The following is a 14,377-nucleotide window of genomic DNA, read 5'->3' as shown; positions in this document are numbered from 1 at the left end:
AAAAGTTGGTGGGGGGGTGTGGTTTGAAGTTACTTTTGAGGGATCCCCATAACTCTACAAGAACAACTACATTGAATCAAGATTTCTGATATGCCTGTGCGAACTGACAGAAGCATTACAGCATAGTTCCTCCCTCTCTTCTTGTGTGGCCCCAGGTTGTGGCAGCTCAGGGATGATGGTGCGTCATACTTTTTAATGGAGTAGTGACAACTTCGGATTTATTCCAGACAGACCCGCAATTGTTCACGTGTCTTATTTTGTATATTTAAAAATTGGGGGAACTTAAACCCAAGCCTGCCTTTTCAGCCTTCAGTTTGATCTCAGGTGGCCTCGGCTTGCAGAGGCTTGAAGCAGGGTTTCGGTTCCTGGCCAGAGATTGAGGTTGGGTTACGGTGGTGAGAGCACCAAATCCTAGCCACTAGACCAGTGGTCAGTGACAAGGCCCTGGCCCTTCAGCTTTGCAGAAAAGAATTCCCACAAAGACGGAAAGTAGTGAAACAAAGTGTTTATTAGGAGGAAAAAAAGAGTACAGTACGTGTGGATAGACACACGGGCAGACTCGGAGAGTCACGCCCTTGTGGTAGTTTGAATCACTTATATGGGGAGTTTCTTCCTGGTTTCCTTTGGCCAATCATTTTGCTTTGCCTGGTTCGGAGTCCGTATTTGGTATATCTCAGGATCCTCCCACGTGTGCACGCACATCTCTTAGCCAAGATGGATTCCACTGAAGAGGCCTATGGGTAGCTAGCATCACTTACTATGGGGTGGCGCCCCCTCGCTTTTTGACCTCCAAGGAGCCTTTCTGTGCATGTGTAGTCGGGAAGGTCTCCTGACTTCAAGAATGAGAAATATGTGTTCTCTTATCTTCTATCTGGGCAGGGCCCAGCCTCCTCCTCCTATTTTCATCATAGAGTATCCACAGAGAACGAACTCCAGCTGTTTGCCCCAGGGGCCCATCTGTCTCCTGCCTCAAGTTTAATAGTAATATGAAGCTGTTGTAGAGAGGGATATTTCCCCCTCTGCCCCTCTTGAGTTCTTGTGGCTGGACTAATAATAAAATTGACACAAGATAGATAAACAGGAGAAAAACAAATTTTAAGTCATGTGTGTGTGGGTCCCACAGAAATGGGACCAAAGCAGTGGCCAAAGCAGGCAGCTTTTATACTCTTTCAACAAAGAAACAACAAAGTTGTGAGGGCAAAGAAGCTTAGGTTTGGGGTGCCCAATTAGTGAAGAGTCTAAACAGAGTTTGGACTTGGAGTAGTAAATTTAAAATGTAACAAGATTTGTTTATATAGGCTTCCGCTTCTCAGACCAGATTCCCTATCTTTGGCAATAATGGTGTCCTACCTCCAGGTGCAGGGAATACGCATTTCACATGAGATTCGTTTCCTGCTTTCAGGGAGACGGGAGTGTCAGTGTCCCTCTTGCATTGGCCATTTCTTAAGTAACTTTAATTCAAAATAATCAATATGCCACTGAGGCACATTTTGGGGTAGCCTACTCTGGGCCCCAGCAAAGCTATTGTTCCACTTATAGTCCACTTAAATTTGTTTTATCACAGCAAGATACATATCTTGCTTGTTTCCATTTTGCTATTATTCTTTATATTTTTATCTTCTGATACAGCTGAGGTTCTACTTGCATTAGAACTACTTGGAGGACTTATTAAACATGCATATTCCTGGCTCCACCCAAGACCTACTGAAAAGTAATTTCTGCGAATGGGGGCCTGGGAATTTTCATTTTAACAGGTTCTTAAGGCAGTTCCCCAAGTGATTGAGAACCACTGCTCTACCATTCTAAGCAGGCTTTCAAGCATCGGTTCACCTTTTCCTTCTCTATGATGTTATTGTCTTTGCTTAGGAAGGTTCCCCTCAGAAGCCCTATCTGTACTTCTCATTGGCTATAGATCTGCAACTTTGTTCTTAAAACCTTCCTGCAATTTTATATGGTTTCTGTGGACAAGTCCTCAAGTCACAGGTATTCAACTCTGCCACTGTACCATGAAAGCAGATATAAACAATACATGAATGAACATGATTATATTCCAGTAAAGCTTTATTTTAAATTCATATAATTCCCACGTCATGAATTTTTTTTTCCTTTTTCCTTTTTTTTTTTTTTTGGCCATGCCACTCAGCTTGTGGGATCTTGGTTCCCTGACCAGGTGTTGAACCTGGGCCCTCAGCAGTGAAAGCACAGAGTCCTAACCACTGGACCCCCAGGGAATTCCCCATAAAATGTTGTTATTGTTTCCCAGCCATTTAAAAATGAAATTCTGAGCTTAAAGGCCATTCTGAAAGTAGGCAGCAGACTAGAATTGAGCCACGGGCCATAGTTCACCAACCCCCTGCTCTAGATTATTGCCCTAACACAGTGTCGGTCAATATATAGTAAATACTTGAGTACCGAGTGAGTGAATTAATTGTAACACTCTGTGCACTGATTTGCACAGAGCATATGTTGTTCATCTTTGTGATAGTATTACCTAGTGTACTAACTGGTTCAGAAATGTTTGTCAGTTCACTTTTCAACTTTCTCCTAGAGTTAATGCCAGGGTTATCAGTGTTTTCTGTTTTCTTGAATCAACAGCTTTTTTTTTTCCTGTATGTCTGAATAGGAAGGCCCAAACAGTTTGATTAATGAGGAAGAGTTCTTTGATGCTGTTGAAGCTGCTCTTGACAGACAAGATAAAATAGAAGAACAGGTATGTATATTATTAAAAATTATTAAGAATCCTTGATGTATTTATTCATATAAATAGAATTTGAAATCATGATCCTAATAACCTAAAAATGAACTCTTGTCTACAGTGAGACACAAATGTAGAAGAATCTTTATAAGTCACTTTATTGACCAATTTCCAAGCAATAGAAAGAAGACTAATGATTGTTTAAAGCAAGCATGCATAATTAACATGAAATTAAATGGAAATATTCTGCCTGTTCCCCTTGAAGTGTCCAACCTTATTATCATTCTATTAGTACAAAGCATTTATTTGCTCTGAGTAAAACAGTCTCTTTGAATTTCTCTTCACCACCAAGTGCCATATGAATTCAAAAGGAAGATGACCAAGAATTTATTTTTCTTCTATGTTAGTACCATTCAGTTTTTATTATTAACTCATTTATTGCTTTCACTACCTTCACCTTAATTACTTCCTCACTTTTAACTTTGCTCAGTGTTTTTTCATCATTAAATTCACAGCAGTTATACCCAGCTCCTTCTGTGGAAATTGAAGGAAGGCATTTCTAAAATCCTTTAACTCTAGTTTCAAGATTAATTTGATCCTTTACCTTTAATTCTGCAACAATGCAGTTACCATATATTACCACTAGACGGTACTTAAAGATGAATTTTAGTTATTCTTCTCAAGACTTTAAGCATCTTGCAAATAAATCATATGTGTATCAGTTTTATACTACAAATTAACTTGCATAGAAAAATTGGCTTGTTTATTCCCTCTGATTGCTAAGACAGTCATGGCTGTTATGCCCATTTACTGATCTATCTATCCGAGGGTAAGTCATCTGCAATAGTGGCTGTTTGCTTTTCTTGTTTATATTTCCCTGTTTTTTTATCAGTGATGATAAGTTTGTCACATTAATTTATAAAAGCTTATTGCACATTTTTAATACCCAAAAGATGCTACACAGCACTCAATAGAACTTCCAGTTCCTAAATAAGTTCTAATTTTGGATGCCAAAAATATCTGAAATTGCAGCATTGTATTTGGTTTTTTAGGGTGTTTTGGGTGTTTTTTTTTTTTCCCTTCACTGTGTTTTCGCTTTTGTTTTAATCTAAGATGTGTTATTTCATGAAGAATAGCAAACTGTGAGGTCAAGACAAGTTAGTCTTAGTTTTGCCACTAACTGTGTAGCTCTAAACGTATCACTTAAATTCTCTGGGCCTTGGTTTTCTAATCTGTGAAACAAGGAGTTGGACAAGATGATTCAGATCATCCCTTCTGCCTCTAAAATGCTCCTCCACTGAGTATCAATATGGTGGTTGAGTTGGAGTTGAGGAGAATCAATAAAAACTTCTGTATGCTTTAGAAAAAAGAAATATTCACGGGACGATCAACTCATTTAATATCAATCTATTCCTGACACTCCAGTAGATAAAAACAAGTCATTAAACAGACCATGATTTTCTTTGCCTGAGAGCCACACACGTTGATACGACAAAGATAATCACACACACAACACAGCATAGTTTCTGGTACAGTATATTTAGTAAATATTTATTGAATAAGTGAGAAGAAACTAAGCAAGCTGAGAAGGAGGAAAGAGGTTAAGTGGCAGCTTAACAAGAGTGAGGTGATGGGATGAAGGCAGAATACCTTCATGGAAAGGAGACAAAGATATACATGATATGTTCTTTTGAATATAACTGAAGCAAACAATGATTATTGGTTCAAATGATACAGCCCTGCAGGGCCCTGATGATGTGGAATGATTGGAATAATTTGGCCAGAGTTTGGATAAGAAAATTATTTTGGTAGCAGTGTTAAGGTTGACTCATGGTAAATGGTGCCATGCTGGTATTGGAAGTTCTGACTGAGAGCAAAAATAGAAGAACTGATCCCTGGTCTAAGGTAGTATCTATGGAATCCAAAAGAAGAAAATTGGGATACACGAAGTGTCAAGATTTGGCAAGGCTTGTATCTTTAGAGTAACTTCATAATTCAAATATTTATAAGTACTGAAGTGTTCAGTAATTAAATGGTATATTATCCATTCTTAAGCTGCAAAATACACTTCAAAACCTTCCCATTTAACATTATATGTTTTCTTAGTCACAGAGTGAAAAGGTCAGGTTACATTGGCCTACATCAATGCCATCTGGAGATGCCTTTTCTTCTGTGGGGACTCATAGATTTGTCCAAAAGGTAAGCTAATGTCACGGTTTACTAAAAGTATATGATATATTTTTCTTCACTGTTGACGAAACTATCCTGTTATTTAAAGTCTTCTTCCTTTTCTTGAATTTAAGTAATGAGATTTTTTGGTATTACATGTTTTCTTCCATATACATCCTCCAGAACTGTTAGAAATCTTCTTCTGAACATAATGTTCTTTCTTTTTTATTTAAGGGGGAAAGAAGGGTGGGGGAATAGGGAGTGGCTTGTCCAAAATAGTTAACCAGAAGCGTAGCCAGTGATATTAGATCTCTTTTTCCTTTGGGGTTAAGTGGTATTATTTTGTATTATTGGAAGCACTGCATTCGATTTTGGAGCATAACACATAATAGGTGCATGAAGTCAGCACTTGCTGCTGAGCTTGTTTCATATAGTGCTTTGTTCTCTCTTTCTTTATCTTGTGTTTGGAAGTTGGTACTGAATGCTCTGTTGTGCCTTTGTTCTGATTACTTGGTTTTTTCTTTGTCTGTCTCTGGTAGCCCTATAGTCGCTCTTCCTCCATGTCTTCCATTGATCTAGTCAGTGCCTCTGACGATGTTCACAGATTCAGCTCCCAGGTACTGTATGAATGTATAGAGTGGACTTGAGTCTTTCTGTGCTATATTTCAGCCTGCTTTCCCAGTTCCTAGAAATCTTTTGGTTAGGCCACTTGTTTTGGTTTTGAATTTTAAATAGTAACATCAAGCATTTAAAAAAGCCTTCCTTATCTGCTAAATAGTTCCTCTGTCAGGCTTGCATGTGCCCTTTGTATCCTGTATTGTGAATAGCTTGGAATTTCGCCATATAGGAGATACTCCTGAAAGATTTCAAATTGAATTGAAACGAGTGGAAGGTACCTGGTTTTTAACTATCCTGTGATATCTGTTTCTTCAGACAGGATTCAGCAACTTTTGTGGACATGGTCTATAGGATATGTTATAGCATTAAAGCAGGTTTCAAGCCTTACTTCTAAACTAATTTAAAATACCTCATAATGTATTCAACAGGGAAATAATTTTTTAAATAAAATTTGTCTCATTACCATTATACTAAGTTTCATTGAACAGGTTGCGTTTTGCTTTGGCAAATTACCCCTGGAAATGAGTATTCCAGTCCATATGATAAATCTATGGAAATTGATTTTAAATTATTTAGTATCAGCACGGGTTAGGAATTTAGGACAGGAAGCTGGATGCTTGCAATCTCTGCCCTCATAATAAAATCAAAGTATCAATGGAGGAATATTTTTTTAGCATCAGCATTAGGTTAAAAAATTTTTTTTAATCTTCACATATTTGCCATTCAACTTTGTATTTTTATGGTGTTTGCATTTTATTGGATTGCAATATGTCATAGTATGTTAAGAACCTGAGCTCTATAGTCAAAATGACCAAGTTTAAATCCGGTTTCCTGCATGATGTTTGACAGCTTTTCTAACTCCTCTGTGCTTTGCTTCTGTCATCTAGCTAGGAACGTGATAGAGCTAGAACCTAGCATGTAGTAAGTGCTCAGTAAGTGAGCTTTTATCATTATAATATTATTTCTTTGAGCTAATCAAAATTATCTACATTATTTTTTCTCTATCAGAGTGTTCCAATAAAAAAAATTTTTAAGTCAGTTTAAAACAGGCATACAAATAAAATTTACGTTAGTTTTCAACTATGTAATAAAGAAGAAAATTAAGTTTAAGACTCAAATTTTTTTCTGACTTTTGTAGCTTTTTTTTTCCTTGAACATTTTTGAGAAAGAGATGGATCAGTTCCTCATCAGAAATTACCCTTAGCCAGATTTATTACAATATTTCTTACCTATTGCTCATTCATTTATGTATGCTTTTAAAATAGTGACTTATATGCACAATAAATCATTGACCAAACTAGATTATACTGGGAGACTTCGGTTTATTCTTAATTAAACTCCACCTTGAATTAAAATAATAAATTAACAGACTAAAAGACATCAGTACTGGTCACCATTTTCCCTTAAAATATGGAAATATACAGGCTATAAATTTAAAAAAATGTAATGGGAGCAAAAAAAGAATTTGAGCCGCTGATAGGTGCCTAAGAATGAGGGCTTCAGAACCCAGACCTGGGCCTTAGCTATAGAGATATATAAAACAGCTGAAAGCCTTCGAATACAGGTGAAATATCACTGAGAAGCAGGTGTGCAGATTTTTATAAGACTGTCAAATTGTAGCTTCTTTACCTAATTTTTTGTGTAACTTTTTTGTATAAGTTGAGAATAATCTTTCTAGTATTTTTTTTTCTAGTGTATGATGCTCGTTATTGATCCGATTCTGTTTTTAAACTTTTGATTAGTCTACTGTTTTATATTCCAGAAGAGGAAATGAAGGAAGACAACATTGAGGTCTTCAAGCATTTATTTTCCTTGCTAAAGTATTTGTTGTCATTAGCAGACTTGGGCTCTGGCAGTTAACTATTGATTAATTTGGCTTTGCTATCTACATATAAGTCTTGGCTCATGACTGTTTTGTTCTTGTTGAAATAATGGTCATAGTCCTGCTTGAGTAGGATACTTAAATGTAGAACTGAGAGATGCCCTGAAAATAACTTCAAATAAAATATGTGACTCTACTAGGAAATTAGTAGCAACACATGAATCTGTATCTGTCTGATGGACAGATGTTGGAAGTGAAGTAGCTCTCAATGAAAGTGTATAGAATGTAGGAAAGACTTAGATTTATAAATGGATCTTCTTGGCCACATTTATTTCTATAACAGTTACCACCTAAAGATGTCACCTCAGAAATCAAAGGGAAATAAAAAGCATCCTTAGTTGGGGGAAAGAAAAAAAGAAAATCAAAGGGTGGGTAGTACATCTGTGGGTTAATATATGATGAGCATCACCATTGCAAAAACAGTTCTGCGTAAAGCTTTTTCCCACTTTTGTCCATAGTAAGTAACATCATTGTTGTGGTAACTATTTATTTTACCCCTCCCTTTTTGATTGTATCAATATAAGTAATAGAATGCTAATTTAGCAGAACTAGAAAGTAAATAAAATGAAATTACTAGGTAACTATTAATATTCTTATGCATATCCTTTTTCCACATATGTGTAAATTAAATAAAATCAGTCACATATTGATAATTACACACACCTTAGTAATTGTTTTTTTTCTACCAAAGTAGGTAATTCTATATATACTGTTTTGTAACTAGCTGTTTTGTTTTTTTAAAGCGCACATATAATTAGGCCCATCTTCCCATCAGTAAATATAGGTCTAGATCTCCTTGTCTATTGTATGGATATGCATACTAGATTTACCTACTCACCTAATATTGAACATTTAGTTTATATTCAGTTAGTCTCTATTATGTAATAAATAGTGCTACATAGGCATCCTTGCATATACAGCATCCTTGCATGTACATCTTTGTACACTTATCCAATTATTTCCTTAGAATATATTTCTAGAAGTAGAATTTTTAGGACAAAGGCCATGCACACACCCAAGTTTTTTATTCTTATTGCCAAACTGTTCATTAGAGAAGTCGAACCAGCTACACTCCCAGGTCAGTTTTCTTTTGCTATACTGACACTGAATATTATTATTCAGTAAATATTTGCCAATCTGATAGAATAAAAGTGTTATTTTTCTTCTTGGCTATTTGCATTTTTCAGGGAATTGGCTATTCATGTCCTTGACCATTTTTCTTTTGGGTTAACAGTAAACTGTTAATTTGTTATTAATAAATTATTGTATCCAACAGATCCCTTTATGACTGTAACAATAAGCATAGTTGTATTCCTTTCACATGGGTAAGAAAAAGAGATCCAAGCTCTGTTTGAGCCCTTCTGAGACTTTTGTTCAATACAATTTTGTTGTACCATCAAAGGACAATTTTCTTTTAAAGTTTCTATATTAATAATGTTAGAAAGGTCCAATTAGATCTAGCCTCCTAAAATGGCATACTGAGTGGTTCAAATGTGAAGTGAAAGAAAAAGTAAGAATTGGAGTGCCATCACCTCTATTTCAAATCTGTTTTGTCTTCAGTTTTTTCATAGTTAATTTGTTATAAAGACTGTATGTAAGGTGCAAAAAAATCAAGGGCATGATTCCTGAAATTATGCTTAGTGTAAAATTCAGCCTTTTTTTTTTTAAGTGATAGATGTTTCTAGTAACATTATTTTCTAGTATATCAAATTTTGAACCTAATAAGGTAGAAAATTTGGCATACGTTTATTCTTGTCATCCAATTAATGGTCCCTAGTTTCCCACTTATTTTTGATATAGAGTCGTAACTGAAAACAGTAAATGGAGCATCTTTAGGTTTATATCTGAAATGTGAGTGTGGTCACATGTGCCCAGGTCATTGCCCCTGTAGTAACATTGGCTACTGCATATTTTAACATAAAATTCATAATAGTGAAATTTTACCAGTATCATCTTTCTTTTTAACCTTAATGTTATTACCTCGGGGAATATACCATAATGGATAAAGATTCCTTGATGAAGGCTTTGCAGACATGGTTAGTACAGTAATTGGGTACTTCGATAGTTTCGTTAATTTCCTAGGAGCACAATACTGAATACATCTTGTTTGTTTCTCTGTTGGACTTTTTCAAGCCCTCTTAAGGAAGTAAATGAGGACAAAAGACTGAAAACTTTTCCATAGATGCAGTGGTAACTATTCTTTCATCTATCTAGCAAGACAATGTTGAATGCATTTACTGTACATGGTTTCAAACTTAAGTTACCTTCTCTCAATTTATATTTGTGGACTCTGGTTTCTTTTGCACCAAAACATAAATCAAAAACACCTTCTCATTTTTCAAACATTTGAAATAACTAATTTAGGAATAATCTCCTAAACAGAAACACAGTTACCTGCAGTATTTTTCAACGAAAGAGCTTAATGGCACTAAAGTTTTTTTTAAACAGAACTCTCTTTGTTTTTTAGCAGAATAAAATCCTTAACATTCTTCTTTCACAAGTAATCCATTTAAAGTAGGGCCTATTTGGGGGAAACATTTCTTTCTGCCTCTAATCTCATAATAAATATGGGTGTTCTTAACTCCCAGTGTCGTACCTAAAAAGTACATACGTATTCAGATCTGAAGATTTTGTAAGATCTTGGGATCTAAAAATCAAAAAAGAATTTTTTCGCAATCATGATGTGATACAGACAAATGAATCAAGCCAGCGCTACTGTTGAGGCTTTATTTATGCATACTAACTGGGACTTCCTTTGTTCTTCCTCTTTTGGTAATAAAATACGTTTTGTATGTATCATTTGCAACTTGGAGTCCTACATTAGTCATCTGTACCCTCTCAAAGCAGATTTCAAAATTTTAGAGGCACAAAGGTTTTTTCCAGTCAGCCTCTGAAGTTATGTTACTTAGGAATAAATCTTTAAATTGAAGTATATAATATGCATATTTTTCAACTCTTTTCTGCCTTCTCTTAATAATATTACTAGGTAAAACAAAATTATGAGTAAAAGTTTAGAAAATAGAACTCAGAAACCAAGTGTCTATGCATAGATGGTAAAGGTGCCAGTTCCTTCAGAGATGATCTTTCTGTCACTTCACTTCAGTTCTGTTTAAAAATATGTTTCATACTAGGAAGGTTACCAAAGAACACTTAAATGAAATCTTACCAATAAATCTGATTGAGGATTCTGGGAGTGTGAACTGTTTGACCTTATTTGCTTATAAAAGATGGGTAGGGGTAATTTGATAGTTAAAAGCAGAGGTTGCAATTTAAATTTAGTAAAAGAAATTTAGTAAGAAATTTAGTTAGAAATTTAGAAAGAATGAACTATTAATAAAAGGTGATAATTTGCAAATCTTTGCGTGTATGATTATTAGCATCGTCCCTAGAAGAGTTTAGAACAATGAAATTGGAATCAAATATATAGAGGGAATGGTTATTTTTTAAGTTGGCTTATATTCATGATAAAAGAGGAGCTTATCAGCAAAATAACGAAAATCTTCTTACCTTTTTGTAGAGAAATCTTGACAAATAACGAGCTTTCTAATATCTCTATATAGTCTTAAACATAGGAACACTGGACTAGGTCATCTCTTTGCGCCCCTCTTACCCTTAATGTTCCATGATTTTATGCTTTAAGACATTATCTCCGTAAGGATGCATTTTATGATAAAGGAAGGAATAATTATTTTTTTGGTCACTTGATGCACGTTAGGCCAATATGTTATTAGAATGAAGCACCTTCCTTCGAACCGCATTTCTCCTTCCTGTCATTAACCTGGATATGATATCTGGAATGTGGACTAAAACTCTTCAACACTATATAAAACCTACTAACCTTTGTGCATTTGGTCACTTAGCTTTCTAAGAACATCATTTCTGAACTGAAATAAACTGAATACCATTCTGTTTTAGAGATTATGACATAGCTATTAATTGAAGGAGGATTCTTATGGCTCTATTTTTCTTTTTAAGGTTGAAGAGATGGTGCAGAACCACATGACTTACTCATTACAGGATGTAGGTGGAGATGCCAATTGGCAGTTGGTTGTAGAAGAAGGAGAAATGAAGGTAATTCCCAGTGTATTGTTGTAGGTTGCTAATGGCAGCCCTGTTGCAATCATACTATATTATTACTATTGATATAAGTAAGATAGCATTTAAAAATTTCTTTTAAATAAATTATTACATGTGATCAAAGAAGCACTAAGTATTGAGAAATAAAATGTCCTTTTGCTTCCCTGGTTTAGCTTTTACATAATTTCTTTATGATCGTAATATGAATCTGTGCACAGATCATTCTGTTTTATCTAGGCCATGGAGAAAATAGTTTGGGGGTTTCAATATGAACAGGTCATAATTAGCTGATGGCTCTCTCTTCGGATATTTCTCTCTCTTTTTTAATATACCAAATGTTGTGCCCAGATGTCACTTTTTTCCCTCTTTGGTCTGTACCTCACTTCTTGGTCTTTCTCTCACTGCATCTTTTTTTGATATTTGGACATTGGTTAGCTAATCTTGCTCACATCCCTAAACACAGAAGACATTAAGAGCAAGGAACAAGAGATTGAGAGCTGGGTTGAAAAGCAGCAGCAGCAGCACTGAACTTTGGATTACTTCATGCCCAAGGTGCTATGCTAACAATAAAGAGAAGTTTAATAAGACTCCCTCCAAGCTGAAACTTTGGTTGGAGAAAGAGGATATTGACATCTAAAAGATTACTTAGCTCCATTGGATAACAGTGAGTGAAAAGTACAGGTGAATAGTGGAGAAAAATTGGAAAAGAAAGAGATCTCTGATTTGAGACAGATTGTATTACACTGAGGAGCATTTGAACTATGTCTAGAAATGGAAACAAGGCTATGACAAAGGTGAGGTGAGGGCATTTTAGAAAAGAAATATAACATGAGCAAAAACTTCAAAGCAAATTTTGTATTCAGGAGTTTTGTATAGACTTTTGACCAGAATTATTCTAGCAAATGAGATACAATATTAGATGTTGGAATTTCCTCTCCTCCTGAATACAGAAGAAATTAAGAAATAAGATAGAGGAGATAGGCAAATGAGATACCAAAATGTTAGTTATAATTCTAATAAGCTGATTGGAGAACATGAAGACTAGCTGCCATGAGGTCTTGCTAATATGTTACCCCAGAATTAAACATAGTATTTTTTTTTTAATATTTTATTTATTTATTTTTGGCTGTGTCCGGTCTTAGTTGCGGCACATGGGATCTTTGTTGCAGCATGCGGGATCTTTCATTGCGGTGCACGGGCTTCTCTCTAGTTGTGGCATACGGGCTCTAGAGCACGTGGGCTCTGTAGTTGCGGCACATGGGCTCTCTAGTTGAAGCTTGGGGGCTCAGTAGTTACAGCGCACGGCATGTGGGATCTTAGTTCCCCACCAGGGATCGAACCCATGTCCCCTGCATTGGAAGGCGGATTCTTAACCACTGGACCACCAGGGAAGTCCCCTAAACATAGTATTTCTGACATAGCTGGATAGTCCCAGGCCTTCCCCCACAAGAGCAAGCCCCAAAAGCAGACCAGCATACATCCTGTCCACAGGAGAAGGGGTTGAGCCAGGCCTGCCTAGTCTTCCTTCTGTGCTCACCATTCAGATGTCCCCATTTCCCCCCAAGGAGGAGGAAGTGAAAGGGTGAAGAGAAACCAGGAATGATAGTCTAGATGATGGTCTTCCACGTGGAGTGAGTGGTAGAGAAAAAGTTCTCCTACAACTTTAGAGAGAGAAAAATTGGGGCTGGATTATGGGGAATATAAAATAGCCCACTAAACAGAATTTTCTGTTGCCTGTAGCAGTAGGCTAGCCATTGTACACAAAGTAACATTTTTGGTGGACTAGGCTGATAGGGATGAAACTAGAGACCAAGAAAACCACTTCAGAGAGTCAGGTATGAGGTCATGAAAGCTTACCTAAAAAAGGCATCCAGGGCTTCCCTGGTGTCACAGTGGTTAAGAATCCGCCTGCCAATGCAGGGGACACGGGTTCGAGCCCTGGTCCAGGAAGATCCCACATGCCCCGGAGCAACTAAGCCCATGCGCCACAACTACTGAGCCCACGCTCCACAACAAGAGAAGCCACGACAATGAGAAGCCCACGCACTGCAACAAAGAGTAGCCCCCGTTCGCCACAGCTAAAGAAAGCCTGCACACAGCAACAAAGACCCAACGCAGCCAAAAATAAAATAAATAAAATAAAAATTAAAAAAAAAAAAAAGGTAACCAATAGTAGAAAAGTCAAGCTTTTGGATGTCTTATAGAAGATTAGTAATAAGCTTAATAGCTACGTGAAATGTGAGGGAAGGAATCAAAAGTCTAGAGTTCCCAGTCTCCATGACTGGGAAAATATCAGTCCCAATAACGTGAATAAGTATGTAAGGGAAGGTACTTTGGAGAGAGAGATTGTAAAAGAAAAATAATGTGAAATGCCTAACAGTGTTTGGCACCATAGGCACTCCATAAATTGAGAGCTGGTTTTCCCTGTGATAACATGTTTGTTCATTTTTCAAAAGAACTTATTACAGAGCTGCCTAAAGTAGCAAACCCTCTATAATTTTGAAGTAATTAATTTTGTTCAGCAGTTTATGTATACAGTCTCAGTATTTAAAGCAAGATAGACCTTTAGGTATGCAGCCTCAGTATTTAAAAGCAAGATATCATTGATCTTTAAGCGATTTTAGCTTTCCATCATTGGTTCAACAAATAATTGAGTGTCTACTGTGTTTCAGATACTGTTCTAGATGTTGGGGATACAGCATTGAACAGAGCTGCCTTAAGTCACTGTCCCTAAGGAGATTATGTTCCAACTAGCTTTATTTGGCCTTCTTAGCCAAGTTAAATGGTCTTTGAGAATGTTCAGTAAATAATGCCTAATTTAAATTGATAATATTTACTCTTTCAACAACTCACAGTAATTTAGTCATTCATCATATATGCGTATGTTTCATAGTTGGTGTTTACCTTGGATTTCTAGTTTTAAATATTTTTATGTG

The 14,377-nt window shown here is 36.2% G+C and overlaps 1 protein-coding gene across 2 annotated transcripts in view; it reads left to right on the top strand.

Annotated features, from left to right (window-relative positions):
• The window catches only part of CERT1 (ceramide transporter 1), a 128,479-nt gene that overhangs the window by 96,580 nt on the left and 17,522 nt on the right, over nt 1-14,377 (top strand). The window contains exons 10-13 of one of the 2 annotated variants that reach the window (XM_007175902.3): nt 2,624-2,710; nt 4,802-4,894; nt 5,404-5,481; nt 11,340-11,435. In XM_007175902.3, coding sequence (XP_007175964.2) covers nt 2,624-2,710; nt 4,802-4,894; nt 5,404-5,481; nt 11,340-11,435 — 354 coding nt within the window. The remainder of the gene's footprint in view (nt 1-2,623; nt 2,711-4,801; nt 4,895-5,403; nt 5,482-11,339; nt 11,436-14,377) is intronic. The other variant, XM_007175901.3, reaches the window with a different exon arrangement.

Source organism: Balaenoptera acutorostrata, chromosome 2, assembly GCF_949987535.1.
Source record: "Balaenoptera acutorostrata chromosome 2, mBalAcu1.1, whole genome shotgun sequence".
Classification (NCBI taxonomy): domain Eukaryota; kingdom Metazoa; phylum Chordata; class Mammalia; order Artiodactyla; family Balaenopteridae; genus Balaenoptera; species Balaenoptera acutorostrata.
This window is presented reverse-complemented; position numbering and strand designations above follow the sequence as displayed.